Genomic DNA, 18,015 nt, shown 5'->3' on the forward strand with positions numbered 1-18,015 from the left:
AAATAATTATTTCCCCCCCATGGATTTGGAATGTAGGAGCAACAATTTCAGTGAAGCAATTCTGGCACAGTCCTAGTTTCCAGGAGTTAAACTTGAAGCTTCCCAAAAGGGAGATAATAATAAAATAGAGGTCATAGGAGTTTTCTAAAACCTTTTGTAAATGAGGGTGGGGCAAAATCTCACTTCCTAAAAAATACCTTCAAAGTCTCATTTGACATTTAAGCTTCCAGTTATTAGGAAATAAACATTTATTGTAGATTAAACTTCAAAGACAGATTTCCCTCTGATGTTAAAATCCTGCGTTTCACATCTCTTTCACCCCTCATTTAAATATCATGAGAAAGCTGCTTTTGCAAGTTGTTGGTATATAGCCTAGAACTGTTTTAGGTGCATGCTACTTAGTTCAAAGCCTGTATTAACGAAACCCTCAGTGAGAATTTGGAATCCTTAATTTATTTTCTAAAATAATAAAAACATACACACATATATGTATATATTTTGATATTAAAAATAATCCTAAAAGAACAGGGCACGTTATTAACCTTTGTGCTAATGATGAATTGGAATCTTAGGGATTCAACTAGAATTTCATTGTTTGGTGCTAAGCCCTGAGCTCCTAAGAGTTACCTGTTGTGGCTGGGTGCAGTGGCTCATGCCTGTAATCCCAGCACTTTGGGAGGCTGAGGCGGGCAGATCATGAGGTCAAGAGATCGAGACCATCCTGGGCAACATGGTGAAACCCCGTATCTACTAAAAATACAGAAAAACTTAGCTGGGCGTGGTGGCACACGCCTGTAGTCCCAGCTACTTGGGAGGGTGAGGCAGGAGAATAGCTTGAACCTGGGAGGTGGAGGTTGCAGTGAGCTGAGATCGCACCACTGCACTCCAGCCTGGGTGACAGAGCGAGACTCTGTCTCAAAAAAAAAAAAAAAAAAAAGAGTTACTTGTTGGAACTACAATATGGTAGAAAATCATGGTATTCTTGTTTTTCCAGTGACTTTCATTCTTGATTGAAAAAAATTATGCTGCCTTCTGAACAGAGCTAATCCGCACCATGAAGTTCGGTACCTGGAGAAACGGTCTTAAGGGGGAAAAGCCAACAAAGGAAGATTAAGTGACATTTGCTTACCTCCAAAAGTCGCAGTAGCTTCTACGGCCCCATTATAGATGGAAGAATCTTGGGAAGGTGACTTGTAATCCCACAGGATTTGAACATAGTTCAAAATCTGGTTAAAACCTGCTGTGGCAAAAGCCCACCACAGAGACCAGTAGAAAAGACGTTTTGAGGAGTAGCACTCCTTCAGATCTTGGAACCACTGCACAAAAACTTCCACAGTCACATTCCTGGGTTTCAGGCTGTTCAGCTGGCCCTTATGCAGCTTCCCTGAAGTGCTGGGTATTTCTGATGTGGGTTTCTGCTTTTCACAGTCTGGCGCTTCACCTTCGTGAGTTTCCTCTAATACTGGATTCACACTCGATGACTTCTTTATTTCTCTGCTGGGTTTTGCATGAAAAAACATGCTTTTCTTGGGCATTGGTAGGAAAAGTGAGAAAAGGAAGGCTACGGAGACAGAGGCCAAGGATATGACGTTGAGGTAAAAGTATGACAGGTTCGCCAGGGATACCAAGAGTTGGGCCAGCACGGACCCTGCTGTGTAGGCGACCAGCGTGACGCTCCTGCAGTAGCCGCTCACTCTCTGGTAGTGCTCGGGGCTGACCACGCTGTATATGTAGGCGTAGTAGGCCACCTCGGTGGCGGTCACCATCCCGTAGAAGAACTCTACAACCTGCATGGTCTTCACTCCTTGGCCAAACAAGAGCAGCAGCCAGGTAATGATGAAACTGATACCTTGCAAGATGATGACCGGCTTGTAGCGGACGTAATCGGTGAGGACAAACACAGGCAGCAGCAGCACCAGGTAGGAGTATGTCCAAACGGGGAAGATCTCATTTGTCATCTGCAAAGTTAGTACACTGCATGACGGTGAAGCACTGGTACTTTACTAAGCTACCTGTGGTTTGTACCTCAAATTCTGCATCCAATTGGAAATTATTCACGTTATGGAGAAACATAATGAGAAAACTCATGTTCTTTTTTTTTTTTTTTTTTCTGAGGCGGAGTCTCGCTTTGTGGCCCAGGCTGGAGTGCAGTGGCCGGATCTCAGCTCACTGCAAGCTCCGCCTCCCGGGTTTACACCATTCTTCTGCCTCAGCCTCCCGAGTAGCTGGGACTACAGGTGCCCAACACCTCGCCCAGCTAGTTTTTTGTATTTTTTTAGTACAGACGGGGTTTCACCGGGTTAGCCAGGATGGTCTCGATCTCCTGACCTCACGATCCTCCCGTCTCGGCCTCCCAACGTGCTGGATTACAGGCTTGAGCCACCACGCACGGCCGAGAAAACTCATTTTCAAGGAAATCACTAAGAAAAGGTAGTCTCCTTTCCCACTGGTAAAAACCAACCAACTTATACACTTAGATAAACCCCGGTAGAAGAATATATTGGCTTATTGTGCAATCTGAATTATATATTAAGTTTAAATAGTAGGTACAGTTGAGTAGATGAGTTAAAAAGCGTTTGGACACTTCTAAGTTTTTCAGATTCTTTTTTTTTTTTTTTTTTTTTGAGATAGAGTCTTGCTCAGCCAGCCAGGCTGGAGTGCAGTGGCCCGATCTTGGCTCACTGCAACCACCATCTCCTGGGTTCAGGCCATTCTCCTGTTTCAGCCTCCCGAGTAGCTGGGATTACAGGCACCCGCCATCATGCCCGGCTAATTTTTGTATTTTAGAAGAAATGGGGTTTCACCATGTTGATCAGGTTGGTCTTGAAATCCTGACTTCAGGTGATCCACCCGCCTCAGCCTCCCAAAGTGCTAGGATTACAGGCGTGAGCCACCACACCCGGCCCAAGATTCTTAAAAAATACCATTTCCTTCTTGTTCAAATACTAACATTAGACAAGTAGACTATAATGTTAAAAGAATCCAGGCTGGGCGTGGTGGCTCAAGCCTGTAATCCCAACATTTTGGGAGGCGGAGGCAGGTGAATCACGATGTCAGGAGTTCGAGACCAGCCTGGCCAACAGGATGAAACCCTGTCTCTACTAAAAATACAAAAATTAGCCAGGCATGGTGGCAGACACCTGTAATCCCTGCTACTCGGGGGGCTGAGGCAGGAGAATCGGTCGAACCTGGGAGGCAGAGGTTGCAGAGAGCCGAGATCGTGCCACTGCACTCCAGCCTGGGCAACAGAGCAAGACTCCATCTCAGCAACAACAACAAAAAGAATCCAACAGCCTTTATTTTCATGTGATCTATCACGATGTCAAATATTTCAGTCCTTCCAACATCTGGAAAGATATGGGAAGATAGGGAAAGAGTAAATAACTTTGCCACATTATAGAGTGGAAGCAAGTAATGCATCTAATTTTCCTTCCTGGGCAAATTTGCTAGGTTCCCAACCTTTCCCCGTCTCCCCCTAACCATTCTGCTGATTTGTCTATGCCTCAATTTAATATGGATCATCTCACGGATTTAGTCAGAAATGCATAGGATATCAATTTTCATAATAGGAAGGACTGGAGTTGCTGATCTGTGGGGCATGATGGGTGAGTGCCGCAACCTCTCAAATCACTGAACTTACCCACCTTGACACCTGGATCACTGAGGTTGCTGGAGAAAGCAGGAGACCACAGAGCAAAGACCACACAACTGAGCTGCTCCTTGGAAGGAGGGTCTATTAACTGGTCCATAGTGGCTGCAGAAGCAGACCCCAGTGGACTCATTGAGTTGCTTCTGACCCTGCATCTGTCCTTTGTTGTCTTCATTGTGGCATGCTTCAACCTGAGCAACTCGGAAACACGGTTGTCCCTAAGTGATCTGATACTACAGAACAAGCTTGCCTTTCTGTCCTTGCCACCTCACCACCCGAGGCACCAATTAGCCTTGCAGGTGAAGCCACACACTTTACATAGTGTTTTCAAGGCTGAGGCTGGAGATTGTAAAATCAGCCCAGGGTAATGTTACAGTTAGGTCAGTGCATTTTCTTGTTGTACTTCTTATAAAGAAATGCGAGGCTGGGGGCAGTGGCTCATGTCTGTAATCCCAGCACTATGGGAGGCCGAGGAGGGCGAATCTCTTGAGGCTAGAAGTTCGAGACCAGCCTGGCCAACATGGTGAAACCCTGTCTCTACTAAAAATACAAAAATTAGCCAGGCATGGTGGCTCATGCCTGTAGTCCCAGCTACTCAGGAGGCTGAGGCAGGAGAATTGTTTGAACCTGGGAGGCATAGGTTGCAGTGAGCCAAAATCACACCACTGCACTCCAGCCTGCACGACAGAGTGAGACTCCATCTCAAACAACAACAAAAAAGAAAGACGTTGCTCTTTTAAGTAAAAGAATCTGGCATTCCAGAGAAGGAGGCAAGGGCTGGGAGATAAAGCTGTTAATGGCTCACCTGCTGGTAAACAGTGTCATAAAGAAATACCACAATTCCTTATGAGATCCTGCTTATCCCTCAGCAGCCTGAGAGTTTATTTAGATTTAGATCCTGTGCCTGCCAGTGATGCTGTTTTAGGATTAGTATAACAGAATCAATGGAGACCTGAAAGGCTCCTATCATTAACACAAATGTTAGCACTCTATGCGAGTTAAAAATTTGTTAACACATGTAATGTGTTTTGGCTGCAATTTTCTGCAAGTATGAGGAGGAAATAGTTTGAAAAGTTCTTTATGTGACACATATTATGAAAATCGGGCTCACTGAGTTTAATGTGTTCATCTTATTTCAAGTTGAGGGAAGCCCCGTATCCCTGTTCAAGTCCTGTAAAATTTAAAAAACCACATTAAGATACGTATGTATGTTAACTTACCTCTTCACTGGTCAGGTTTTTATCTGGTCCAGATAAATATGGGATAAGGAATGGTTCTGAGGGTCTCATCATGGAGAAAAAACCAAATATGCAGAGGATCACAGTGGTGTAAATCCAGGAATTGCTTGGTGAAGTTCTGTAACAATCCATGGCTGATCAAATGGAAACAAAGAGAAAATTAAGTGATGCTTATTCTTTTTAGCATCTTTGATGTGATGAAAACCTGATTTTTTTTTTGAGATGGAGTCTTGCTCTGTTGCCCAGGCTGAAGTGCAGTGGCATGATCTCAGGCCACTGCAACCTGCGCCTCCTGGCTCAAGCGATTCTCCTGCTTCAGCCTCCCAAGTAGCTGGGATTACAGGTGACCGCCACCATGACTGGATAATTTTATAGTTTTAGTAGAGATGGGGTTTCACCGTGTTGGCCAGGCTGGTCTTGAACTCCTGATCTTAAGTGAGGAAATTGCTTGAAATTCAAGCTTTAGACATAAAGCCCAACAGAGGATCTCATTTGTCACTGCATAGAAAAAACAAAAAACAGTCATAGTATGGTGGCTATATTTGAAAACATCTTGCTATCTCATGTGAATTATCATGTGCACAGGGAAATTCACTAATTCCTCCACATTTTAGCTCAAGCTTTGCCTTGTTGTAACTCTTTTATAGATTTTTGACGGTCCTGTATGTGGTTAACTCCTCTGAGATAAATTTATAGGAAGGAATCTAATTTGTTGTATGATGCTTTTCTGCATACTATCTCCTTAAATCTACATGATAACTGTAAAATAGATATCATTTCCCCACATTCCCAGAGGAGCATATGGAAGATGCCTAAACACTGGCTTCAAACCACATGATCAAGATCTGAATCCAGGTCTCCCTACTCCCGTCAGGAACCTTTCACCCACTCCACTCTCCCACATTCCGGAGGCCCCCTCAGCTGCTGGTATTAACCTAATGACAACCACAGTGAGGGGAAAAATGTGTATTTATAAACACATTCATACTAAAGATTATGGTTTCATGTATAGAGCTTTTAGGGTCAATTACAGTTTGAAAGCAGGCTAGAGAGAAGGAAAAGCATTCTCATTCCAGAATAGCAAGTCACCCGGGTGGAATTCCAGGTATCCAGTGGGTGAGGAGCTTTACTAGGGGTTGGGGAGGTAGGAAGGACCTACTAGGTCACATCATTACGGCTTGCCACTCACCCTACCCTTTCCCAAGGTGACCCCAGACAGCTGCATAATTCCTCTCTTAAGTTTAACAGGGTAAATGCTGTTTATGTCAACAAAGCCCTTGAGTAAGCAGTAGAGAGACAAGGGCGATCAGATTTTGAAACTAGCATTACAGCATCAGTGAGCAATGCTGACGATGTGAAAATTTTGCCAAAGGCAAATTAGAGTGATTGTTCACCTACTCCCTTAGTCCCGAAAACAGGGCTTTCTCTTCTTCCTGGAGCGCTGCTGGGTTTGCTGGTGCTTGCTTTCTTTGTTGTTAATGATCTTATAGAAACGGCTGTCCGGGACAGGTAATCACGGAGGCTTGGTCATCTTCTGAAGAGTGGTTTTGCTGCGGTGGCATCTGCTGCCTCTATATCCAGAGCCTCCTCTCCACCTTTGCTGACCATGGATTTGTTCACTAAATCCAGGTCATCATCTTCTCCATGCATCTGAGACCTATGACTTTGCTACAGTGATCCACAGGCTGCTGAAAGCCTGCTGGATGATCTATCTTTTTGTCTCTTTAGGGTTCTAATACTGCTGTCCAAATCAATTTAGTTGGGACAGTCAAGCAGAAAAAAAACCTATCTAATACATGCCCTACTAAAGCGCCAGCCCAGGAGAGCAGATCATATTGCCTGGTTCACCGCTCTGTCTTAAGTGCCTAACTTAGCACCTAATACATAGCAGGAAGATGCTGAATGAATTGAATAAATAAACAATTACAGCCTACCTGAAGAAGAGTAAGGGTGAAAAGAAGTGTCAGGAACAGGCAAGAATCCAGGAGTTAGGGAAGGCAGTCTTACAGAGGGAAGGGCATGAGTCACGCCTCACCACTGAGAATAAATTCAAGTGCTGCCTGGTTTTCCTGAGTGCATCTCACTTCCTAGCTGCATCTCTTAAAGGACAGAAAGGTCCTCAGCTCTACAAGTGCTTTACCATTTATGACTAGGACTATGATAATTGAATTACTTACACAATCTTTTAAAATAACTTTTACATTTTGAAAATGATTTAATTTTTCCTTGAGCATTCTATGAGGCACATGGAGGCGGGATGGTTGTCACCGGATAGATGGGGGAAAATGGAGGGCTAGAGGTAGTAAGGTTTGTGCTGATTTTCACCTTTAACAAACATCAGAGCCTGGATTTGGCCTCAGTTTCCTAATTCCAAGTTCAGCTATCTTTCCTCTTACCTTCTGTTTGAGAGAGCCTGGCTATATCCTCAAAATCCCCGTTCTAAGCTGAGCATGGTACCCGGCACTTTGGGAGGCTGAGGCAGGAGGGTCACTTGAGGCCAGGAGATCAAGGTGTTAGTGAGTGGTGATCGCACCACTGCACTCCAGTCTGGGCAAGAGTGAGATCTTGTCTCAAAAATAAAAACAAAAATCCAATTTCAGTTTATTTTAAAACAGTGATTTTCATATTGTGGTGTCAAGGAAATTTAGTATGGGGTTGCAAACAGGATTATTATTATTATTATTATTATTATTTGAGATGGAGTCTCACTCTTTCGCCCAGGCTGGAGCACAGTGGCACGATTTCAGCTCACTGCAACCTCCTCCTCCCAGGTTCAAGTGATTCCCCTTCCTCAGCCTCCAGAGTAGCTGGGACTAAAGGCACCCACCATGCCCGGCTAAGTTTTGTGTTTTTAGTAGAGATGGGGTTTCGCCATGTTGACCAGGCTGGTCTCAAACTCCTCGGGTGATCCGCCCACCTCAGCCTCCCAAAGTGTTGGGATTTTTTTAATGGTACAACAAATGTTAACTATCAGAATGCATTGCAGAGAAAGGCTAAGCTTTTTTTTCTGAAACTTCTGTTTAGGTCAGCAATATATAAATACAAATACATAATCATAATGCACACTATCTTACTATGGGGCATGGCACTAAGTTACAAGTTGTAGAGGAAGACTGGGCTCAGTGGCTCATGCCTGTAATCTCAACACTTTGGGAGGCCAGGGCAGGATGATTGCTTGAGGTCAGGGGTTTGAGACCAGCCTGGACAACATAGCGAGGCCCAATCTCTTTTAAAAAAAAAAGATATACACATTCATGTATCTTCATAATACAATGATTTCTATTTCTTGGGGTATATACCCAGTAACAGGAATGATGGGTCAAATGGTATTTCTGCTTCTAAATCTTTGAGGAATTGCCACACCGTCTTCCACAGTGGTTGAACTCATTTATATTACTACCAACAATGTAAAAGCATTTCTTCTTCTCGGCAACCTGGCCAGTGGGAACGGAACAATGAGAACACATGGACACATGGGGGCGAACACCATGCCCTGGGGTCTGCCAGGGGAACGAGGAGGCAGGGGGAGTAAGAATGGCTAATGGATGCTTGGCTTGTACAGAGGTGATGGGTTGATTTGTGCAGCAAACCACCATGGCAAACGTTCACCTATGTAACAAACCTGCACATCGTGCACATGTACCCTGGAACTTAAAATAAAGTTGATGAAACAAACAAACAAACAAACAAAGATTTAGCCTGGTGTGGTGGAGCATGCCTATAATCCTAGCTACTTGGGAGGCTGAGGTGAAAGGATCACTTTAGCCCAGGAGTTCGAGGCTGCAGTGAGCTATGATCATGCCGCTGCACTCCAGTCTCTGCGACAGAGTGAGACCCTGTCTGGAAAAAAAAAATGCAGAGGAAAAAAATGGACTAAATGTGAACACATGTCCCTTATAAACACAGTAACCACCTGTGCTGTCTCGGAGGATCACATCCTCCACAAGAAAGTACTATTCTGGAATAGACTGTCCTTTTGTCCTTTTTCCATTTATCGTTCCATTTTGACCTCGTAATATTATCGGTCTCTAAAAAGCACTCTAAACGTCCCTTTGCTTCCACTGCTTCTAAGGTGAGGACATGAATTGACTCGATTTTCTGAGTTCATACCTGTGAAAGCCAGATGTTTACCTTTCCCCTTCATTTTCTATGCATTCCAAATCACAAGATAGTCCTTTTAAAAGTTGCTGCTATAGCAGTAATCCTCACCCATTACTATAAGCTCCATCACTTTTTAAAAAGGTACAAGAACACTGTGTAAACAGTAGATTAAAAATTTTTTTAATTTTTTTAAAAGTAGATTAAAAATTTTTTAAGTGGCTCATGCTTGTAATCCCAGTGCTTTGGGAGGCTAAGGCAGGTGGATCATCTGAGGTCAGGAGTTCAAGACTAGTCTGGCCAACATAGCGAAACCCCATCTCTACTAATAACACAAAAATTAGTCAGTTGTGGTGGTGGGTGCCTGTAATCCCAGCTACTTGGGTGGCTGAGGCAGGAGAATCACTTGAACCCGGGAGGTGGAGGTTGCAGTGAGTGGAGATCACGCCACTGCACCCCAACCTGGACAACAGAGAATGACTGTGTTAATAACAACAACAGGACAAAAAGGCACTTTCCCCAAACAAAACTCAGCCTATCGGGCTCTCACGATTTGAAACATGCAGTGAAGATGCTGAAAGTAGAAAGAAAGAGTCAATTCATCAGCTGCTCCTTTTAGCAGAGACTCAGAGCAGCTAAATCCACAACAGACCTTACCTTGGTGGACTTGGACGCACAGGAGAGTTTGCAGAGGCACAGTGTTAGTTACAACAGCAGATTGAGGAGGTGAACCCTGAGCTTTGGCCTTTGCTCCACTCCGGAGCCACGGTGACCCTGGGCAGGTCTCCCTGCTGCACCGGTACAACAAACCAGAGTGCACCTGCCCCCTAACCCTGTTGCAGCACACCACATGAGCCCTGAAGAAAACAGCCATGGACACTGTGGGGATACACAGAGGTGTTGATTCAGCCAGCACTTTTGACTTTGGCCAACATGGTGAAAACCCATCTCTAATAAAAATACAAAAGAATTAGCTGGGCATGGTGGCGGGTTCCTATAATCCCAGCTGCTTGGGAGGCTGAGGCACAAGAATCTCTTGAGCCCAGGAGGTGGAGGCTGCAGTAAGCCAAGATCGTGCCACTGCACTCCGGCCTGGGTGACAGAGTGAGACTCTGTCTCAAAAAAAAAACAAAAACAAAAACAAAAAAATTGGAAGGTGCTTCCACCAACTTCTAGGGAGTTATTGTATTCTGGCTGTAACTTCATCTTACTTGAAATGCATCTTACTGATCACTACCTCACTCCATACACAAAAACTAATTTGACATAACAAATACTAATCCCACAGCATGCCATCCAGAAGGAAACAGATCTTTGTTACCTAGGGACTGGCACATATTTGAAATGATAAAAAGAATCTTAAAAGAAAAAAATGATAAATTGGATTTCATCAAAAAGCCACATCTGCTTATCAAGAGGTACGGTTAAGAAACTGAATGGAAAGGAGGCCGGGCGCCGTGGCTCATGCCTATAGTTCGAGCACTTTGGGAGGTCGAGGTAGGTGGATTACTTAAGGTCAGGAGTTTGAGACCACTCTGACCAACATGGCGAAACCTTGTCTCTATTAAAAATACAAAAATTACCCAGGCATGGTGGCACAAGCCTGTAATCCCAGCTACTCGGGAGGCTGAGGTAGAAGAATCGTTTGAACCCAGGAGGTGGAGGTTGCATTGAGCCGAGATCGCGCTATGGCACTCCAGCCTGGGCGACAGAATGAAATTCTGTCTCAAAAAAAGAAAAAAAAAGCCACATCTGCTTCTCAAGAGGTACTGTTAAGAAACTGTAAAGAGACCAGGTGCAGTGGCTCACGATTGTAATCCCAGCACTTTGGGAAGCTGAAGCAGGAGGGTCACTTGAGCCTGGGAGTTCAAGACCAGCCTGGACAACATTTTTTTTTTTTTTCGTCTGTACAGAAAAATACCCCCCCCCCCCCCCACACACACAAAGGCAAATAAATTAGAAAGGGAAGCCACAGACTTAAGAGAAAATAGTCATAAAAGCAATATCTGATAAAGGAGTTGTCTCCAAAATAAAGAACTCCTGCAACTCAATAAGAATAGATGAACAAAAGATTTAAATACTTTGCAAAAGATGTAGCAGGCCAAGAGCAAATGCAAAGATACTCAACATAAGTAATCAGAAATCCTAAGTTAAAACTAGGAGAGAAAACTAGCACTGGAATGGCTACAGAGACCAGCATACCAAATGTTGGCAAAGATTTAGAGCAAGTGAATCCATATAGATTGCTTGTACGAATGTAAAATGGTACCAACCCTTTGGAAAATCATTTGGCAGTCTATCTAAGAATGTTCATATATTCATATTAGTGAAAAAACGAGAAGCAACTAAACGTCCATTAAATGAGGAATGAATAAACAATCATAAACTTTGGCAACCAATACTAATTAGCAATAAAAAGGAGTGAACTATTGCAAATACTTGAATGAATATAAAAAAAAAAAATTTGCTGTGTCAAGGAATCCAGCCACAAAAATGTATGATTCCATTAACATATAAAGTCCTAAAACAAGCAAAACTTACCTGTAGTGATGGAAATTGGATTGGGGGTTGCCTGGGGTGGGAGTTAGGGAAGAGAGTGACTGCAATAGAGCACAGGGGAACTTCCTGGGGTGACCAAAACACCCTACACCTTGATTGTGGTGATGATTACAAACATTTGTCCAAACTCATGTATTAATACTATACACTTACGATATACATTTTCTTATTTGTAAACCATACTGCTAGGATTTGAATATCTGTCCTCTTCAAAACTCACGTTAAATCTTAATCCCAGGCCGGGTGCAGTGGCTCACACCTATAATCCCAGCACTTTGAGAGGCTGAGGCAGGATTGCTTGAGGTCAGGAGTTCAAGATCAGACTGGTCAAGATAGCGAGAACATGGTTCTACAAAAAAATTAAGTAAATTGACTGGGCATGGTGGTACATGCCTGTGGTCCAAGCTACTGAGAAGCTGAAGCAGGCGGATCCCTTGAGCCCAGGATATCAAGGTTGCAGTGAGCCATGACTGCACCATTGCATTCCAGGTTGGGCTGCAGAGTGAGACCCTGTTGTAAAAAAAAGGTGGGGGTGGGTGGGGTTTTTCAGAAGTGATCATAAGGGCTCTGTGCTCATGAATGAATTAGCTCATTCATGAATTAATGGAGTCAAAGGTTAATGTATTAATGGGTTACCATGGGAGGGGAACTGGTGGTTTTCTAAGAGAAAGCCCTGAGCTAGCAGCCTTAGCCATCTGACCTGTGCCCCCCTTGGGATTCTTTAGAGTCCGTATGAGAAAGAAGTGCCCCTTAAACCTTGGACTTCCCAGCCTCCATAACTGTAAGAAATAAGCTCTTTTATTTCTAAATTTCCCACGTTCAGGTATTGTTATAAGCAACAGAAAACAGATTAAAAGAAAAAGATGTACTTCAATAAAGATGATTTGAAATTTGAAAAACAAAAACAAAAACAAATCACTGATACACGGAAGAAAATAAACCAAACTCAAACATTATCCTGTGTACAAGAATCCAGACACAAAAAGGACGTACCATGAAGATTTCATTTACTCCAGGTCCAAAACAGGCAAAACTACTTCATGCTGATAGAAATCACAATTGTGGTCATCTTGGAGAATTGACGGTGAAAGGGCAGGAGGCAACTTTCTGGGTTGATGAAATATCCTGTATCTTGATGGGATATAGTTACACGGGTGGTATACAATTATAAACACTGAAACTTAAAATCTTTGTTTGTATGTAGATTATACCTCAATTTAAAGAAATGCATCCTACTCTCCGCCTTCAAAGCATTTTACTGTGCACAACTCTCTGTAGCTCTGGACTTTTTCTAGTGGTGCAATGACTATTTTAAATTTAAATTCCACATCAGGGCAAGGCCTCCATATAATAGGAAAACCGAACAGGTTCTTTGAACATGAGTCTGTCCCAGAAAATTGCTGATGAAAACAGTGCCTATAAAGCAAAACTAGGACAGGCTAATCAACCTTGTAAGTCTGGCCACATATAACATTCTTCAATTAATACAAATGGAATCTGAATCTGAGAAGCCGAGGCAGGAGGATCCCTTGAGTTACCTGTTTTTTCTGTGCCCACGGTTTCTTTCTTTCTAGAACCAAGCTGGCTTCCTGCCTTCAGATCCAACTTTTGCTCCTTCTGCTGCCTGCCACTATGAAAATCGCTTTCCTCTCCTTGGAGTCTCTTATCCTCCTCCTTCAGACAGAGCTGCCAAGAGCAATAGCTTTATACGCAGAAGCCCATCCGCTTCTGGTGGCTTTATGTACCGGGGCCCACCCTCTTCTGCAGCCAATGCCATTTGAAATCCCATTCAAAAAAAAAAAAAAAAAAAAAGCGGACACCCAGATTCAGATCTTTCTGAAACACAAGTTATTAGAGAGATAAACAAATGACAAATGAATAACACCTTCCCCTGACTATTCTTTTTTTTTTTTTTTTTTTTTTGAGATGGAGTCTCCCTCTGTCGTCCCGGCTGGAGTCTGGAGTCTGGAGTGTAGTGGTACAATCTCTGCTCACCGCAACCTCTGCCTCCTGGGTTCAAGAGATTCTCCCACCTCAGCCTCCTGAGTAGCTGAGACCACAGGCACCTGCCACCAGGCCTGGCTATTTTTGGATTTTTAGTAGAGACAAGGTTTTGCCATGTTGGTCAGGCTGGTCTTGAACTCCTGACCTCAAGTGCTCCGCCTCCCTCAGCCTCCCAAAGTGCTGGGATTACAGGTGTGAGCCACCATACCCGGCCTGCCCCTGACTATTCTTACTAAAGTCACCTAATTTAGCATCTATAGAATTTTGTGCTAAGTGACCGAGACTCTTAAAAAACTACAAAGCAGCCTTATCATCCATTTATAATCCTTTATGTAAATCCCCATACTCCCCACCAAAAAAAAAAAAAAATCTTTGCTGAAATAAAGCACTCCACACAACTTCCAAAGACATGAACTAGACCCAGATATTCAATATGTGGGCCAGAATAGTTCTGTTGTTTATTTTTGTAAGAGCAGAAACATGATATTTTTAAAATTTTATTTTTAGTAAAGATGGGGCTTTCCCATGTTGGCCAGGCTGCTCTTGAACTCCTGGCCTCAAGCAATTGGCCTGCCTCGGCCTCCCAAAGTGCTGGGATTACAGGTATGAGCCACTGTGCCCAGCCCAAGTGATCTTTAAGATGCTTCAGCTTTTATTTTATCATATATGGTATCATTCCTTTTAATTTGCATGAGGTATTTGCTGGTAAATTAATCATTCCCTTCCAAATTCTGTGTATTCTGTTATGTCTATGTTCAGATCAATCTAGTCGTAGGTAGAGCAGGAGGAATATACCTAAGAAAACCATGAAACTGATGGGAGCAGCTTAGAAAGTCAACTGACCCCAGCCTGGGCAAAGTAGCGAGACCTCATCTCTATAAAAAAATACAAAAATTAGCCAGGTGTGGTGGCGTGTGCCTGTAGTGCCAGGTACTTGGGGGACTGAGGTGGGAGGATTGCTTGAACTGGAAAGGTCAAGGCTGCGGTAAGCCGAGATCCCAGCCACTGCACTCCAGCCTGGGCAACAAGAGCGAGGCTCCATCTCAAAAAAAAAAAAAAAAAAAAAAACTTCGAAAACCCCAAACAAAACATAAAAGGAAAGTCAACTGACCATCTAGTCATTGAGATGCAGTGGAAGTATCTGATTAAATGCACTGAGAGAAGGTGGGATTGTAGGGAAAAAATTGGATTAAAGAAAAATTAGAGGTCATTGGAGCTATTTGACAACTCTGTAAATTTTAACAACTGACGGCAATGTTAAATAATTATTGTCTACAGACATGCAAATAAGGTTTATCCTGTGAAGGACAACAGTCTTCCTTTCCCCCATGGAAAACCAGTTTCAATATTCCTGATCTCTATATATTTCATTATTCAATATTCCTGATTTACAAACATACCCATTCTTTGGATTCTTCTTTGATCTGGCTATTACAGACTCACCAGTTTCATCACTATTAAGTGGTGGGACTCAGCAGCCGATACCCCAAAATATGGGGCTTTGACATGCTAGAGACCTCAAGATCTCTCTGACCTTCCCTGCTCCCAGCTCAACAAAGCCTTTATCTGCCAAAGATCCAGACCCACCAAAAGGAGCAATTGTTTCTTTTCCCCTCCCTGGTAGACCAAGAATATACCCCACACCTGAACAGACCCTTTCACAGGATACTGTAGCTTATTCTCTCCCCTGGCCCATTCATTCTCCCTAGCAGGCCCCTCAACAGAACTGCTCTTCTCCTCCCTCCCATAACCTTATTTGCCAGGGTAGTCTATAAGCTTCCCAGACATGTTGCAAGGTGGGTAATCCATCACTCTGAGTCTCCCTGTGTGCATGTTAAATAAATGTGTATGCATTTACCATTATACAACCTTATGAGTCTTGTTGGTGTTTTACCAATAATGACTGAAGGAAATTGGTATTTTTGTTCATTTCAGCTACTACTAGGATAATCTTATAAGATATTTGGGAAGTTATGTTTTGGTCTATTTAATATATGTGCCTCGATGAAAAACACCTTTTGCCACAGGAGACACCAATGTTTCAATATTGATAGGAGCAAAACACATGATAGTACTTTTTTTTTTTTTTTTGAGGCAGAGTCTTGCTCTGTCGCCCAGGTTGGAGTGCAGTGGCACAATCCTGGCTCACTGCAACTTTCACCTCCCAAGTTCAAGCCATTCTTCAGCCTCAGCCTCCCGAGTAGCTGGGATTACAGGTGCCCGCCACCATGCCAGGCTAATTTTTGCCTTTTTAGTAGAGGCAGGGCCGGGCTGATCTCGAACTCCTGACCTCAAGTGATCCACCCCTCTCAGCCTCCCAAAGTGCTGGGATTACAGGTATGAGCCACCACCCCCGGCCTGAGAGTACTTTTAGAGAACATTATATCTTTACCCTTTTCAAACTTGAAGCACTCGGAAAGTACCAGCCTTTTGCACATTTGCGGAGGTGACATTGATTTGGTAAATAGATGTCACACTATTTATTTATTATTTGATGACAGGTATTCTTCCCAGCAGTGTTTTTGTAAAGCGCAGTTGTGTTTTCTTTTAGTTTCAATTAACTAAATTTGAAGTGGTTCCCAAAAAAGTCCCTGCTCTCTTAAATTGAAACTCACCTTCCTTTTTCTCACTAGTGAAGGACCTTTTCTCCATCCTTGGATTGGAATTTGGAATTCTGTGCTAAAACGCCTTTGCAGTTAAAATCTGTGAACGCGGGGTGTAACCATAGGAGGTGCTGGCACTTTACGAGAATGGTGATTTTATTTAAGCTGCTTTTCCAGAAGGCTGCAAATGGGAATTCCAGACAAACCCACTTGGGTGAGTCCCAGCACGCGGGCTGCGGCGCGGCGGGAGAGCTCCTCACGCAGCTGGGAGTGTAGCCCGGGTCCGCAGAGCCAGGACCCCGCCCCCAGCTCTCCGAACACGGGAAGAGAGAGGCGACACTGCTGAGGCCGAGGGATGACAGTGCTGTTTCCATTAATTCGCCCCCCGAGATGTTCTTACTTACAGAAGGAGGTGTCTGTTCACCAAAACGCTCACTTGCCGGACGACCACTCACCCGCGGCTGCCGGGTGGATCCAAGCGCTCTTGATGGGAAGGGGGCGGAGCCTGCCTGGCCGGGAGCCCGGGGCCACGCCCCCACGTTTTGCATATGTGAATCCGCGCGTCCATACCTTTCATCCCAGTGTGGAAGCCCAGGTTTTCCCGGGCCAGGGCCGGTTTTCTGGGCAGAAACAGTGAACTCCGCTGAAAGGAGCAACTTAAGTAGTACACTGACATTTAGCATAATAAAGCTAGAGGGCCTGAATTCGACGTCGATCGTTTGCTTTATTTACAAATACGTCGTTTCTTATGAATCCATTTATTTCTCCCCAAAAGCTTAGGAGAGAAGGCAGGCTGGCTGGCTGGCTGTGACCCCTACTCTACACATGAAGAAAGTGAGGAGGAAGAAAGCAGGCCTAGTAAATAGAGAAGCCTGGGTTTTAGTTGGGGCTTCTGGCTCCAGAGCCGGTGTTTGTCATCACGCTGCATTATTATTATTATTATTATTTTTTTTTTTGAGACGGAGTCTTGCTCTGTCGCCCAAGCTGGAGTGCAGTGGCGCAATCTCGGCTCACTGCAAGCTCCGCCTCCCGGGTTCACGCCATTCTCCTGCCTCAGCCTCCCGAGTAGCTGGGACTACAGGCGCCCGCCACTGCGCCCGGCTAAATTTTTCTATTTTTAGTAGAGACGGGGTTTCACCATGGTCTCGATCTCCTGACCTTGTGATCCGCCCGCCTCGGCCTTCCAAAGTGCTGGGATTACAGGCGTGAGCCACCGCGCCCGGCCTATTTTTTTTTTTTTTAAAGGAGGTGGAGTGGGATGGTTTCCTGGCACTTTGAAAATCTTCTAATACAAACTATTTTTTCTTTCTTTCTTTCTTTCTTTCTTTCTTTCTTTCTTTCTTTCTTTCTTTCTTTCTTTCTTTCTTTCTTTCTTTCTTTCTTTCTTTCTCTTTCTTTCTTTCCTTCTTTCTCTCTCTCTCTCTCCCTCCCTCCCTCTTTCCCTCCCTCCCTCCCTCCCTCCCTCCCTCCCTCCCTCCCTCCCTTCCTTCCTTCCTTCCTTCCTTCCTTCCTTCCTTCCTTCCTTCCTTCCTTCCTTCCTTCCTTCCTTCTTTCTTTCTTTCTTTCTTTCTTTCTTTCTTTCTTTCTTTCTTTCTTTCTTTCTTTCTTTCTTTCTTTCTTTCTTTCTTTTTCTTTCTTTCTTTCTTTCTTGATGGAGCTTCGCTGTTGTTGGCCCCGGGCTGGAGTGCAATGGCACGATCTCGGCTCACTGCAACCTCCACCTTCCGGGTTCCAGCAATTCTCCTGCCTCAGCCTCCCGAGTACCTGGGATTACAGGCGCCCGTCACCACGCCCGGCTAATTTTTGCATTTTTATTAGAGATGGGCTTTCACCATGTTGTCCAGGCTGGTCTCAAACTCCTGAC

The 18,015-nt window shown here is 44.1% G+C and overlaps 1 protein-coding gene across 10 annotated transcripts in view; it reads right to left on the bottom strand.

Annotated features, from left to right (window-relative positions):
• The window catches only part of SLC19A3 (solute carrier family 19 member 3), a 28,615-nt gene extending 12,005 nt beyond the window's left edge, over positions 1 to 16,610 (bottom strand). Inside the window, exons 1-5 of one of the 10 annotated variants that reach the window (XM_074010378.1) lie at positions 13,083 to 13,256; positions 12,538 to 12,675; positions 11,765 to 11,893; positions 4,870 to 5,021; positions 1,130 to 1,958 (exon numbers count right to left, since the gene is read on the bottom strand). In XM_074010378.1, the coding sequence (XP_073866479.1) occupies positions 1,130 to 1,958; positions 4,870 to 5,019 (979 nt within the window). In that variant the 5' untranslated portion in view covers positions 5,020 to 5,021; positions 11,765 to 11,893; positions 12,538 to 12,675; positions 13,083 to 13,256. Of the gene's footprint in view, positions 1 to 1,129; positions 1,959 to 3,644; positions 3,854 to 4,869; positions 5,022 to 9,642; positions 9,706 to 11,764; positions 11,894 to 12,537; positions 13,257 to 16,163 lie in introns of those variants that run through there. The other 9 variants (XM_015432908.4, XM_015432907.4, XM_015432906.4 and 6 more) reach the window with 9 other exon arrangements.
• Positions 16,611 to 18,015: the final 1,405 nt, after the last annotated feature.

Source organism: Macaca fascicularis, chromosome 12, assembly GCF_037993035.2.
Source record: "Macaca fascicularis isolate 582-1 chromosome 12, T2T-MFA8v1.1".
NCBI classification, from domain to species: Eukaryota; Metazoa; Chordata; class Mammalia; order Primates; family Cercopithecidae; genus Macaca; species Macaca fascicularis.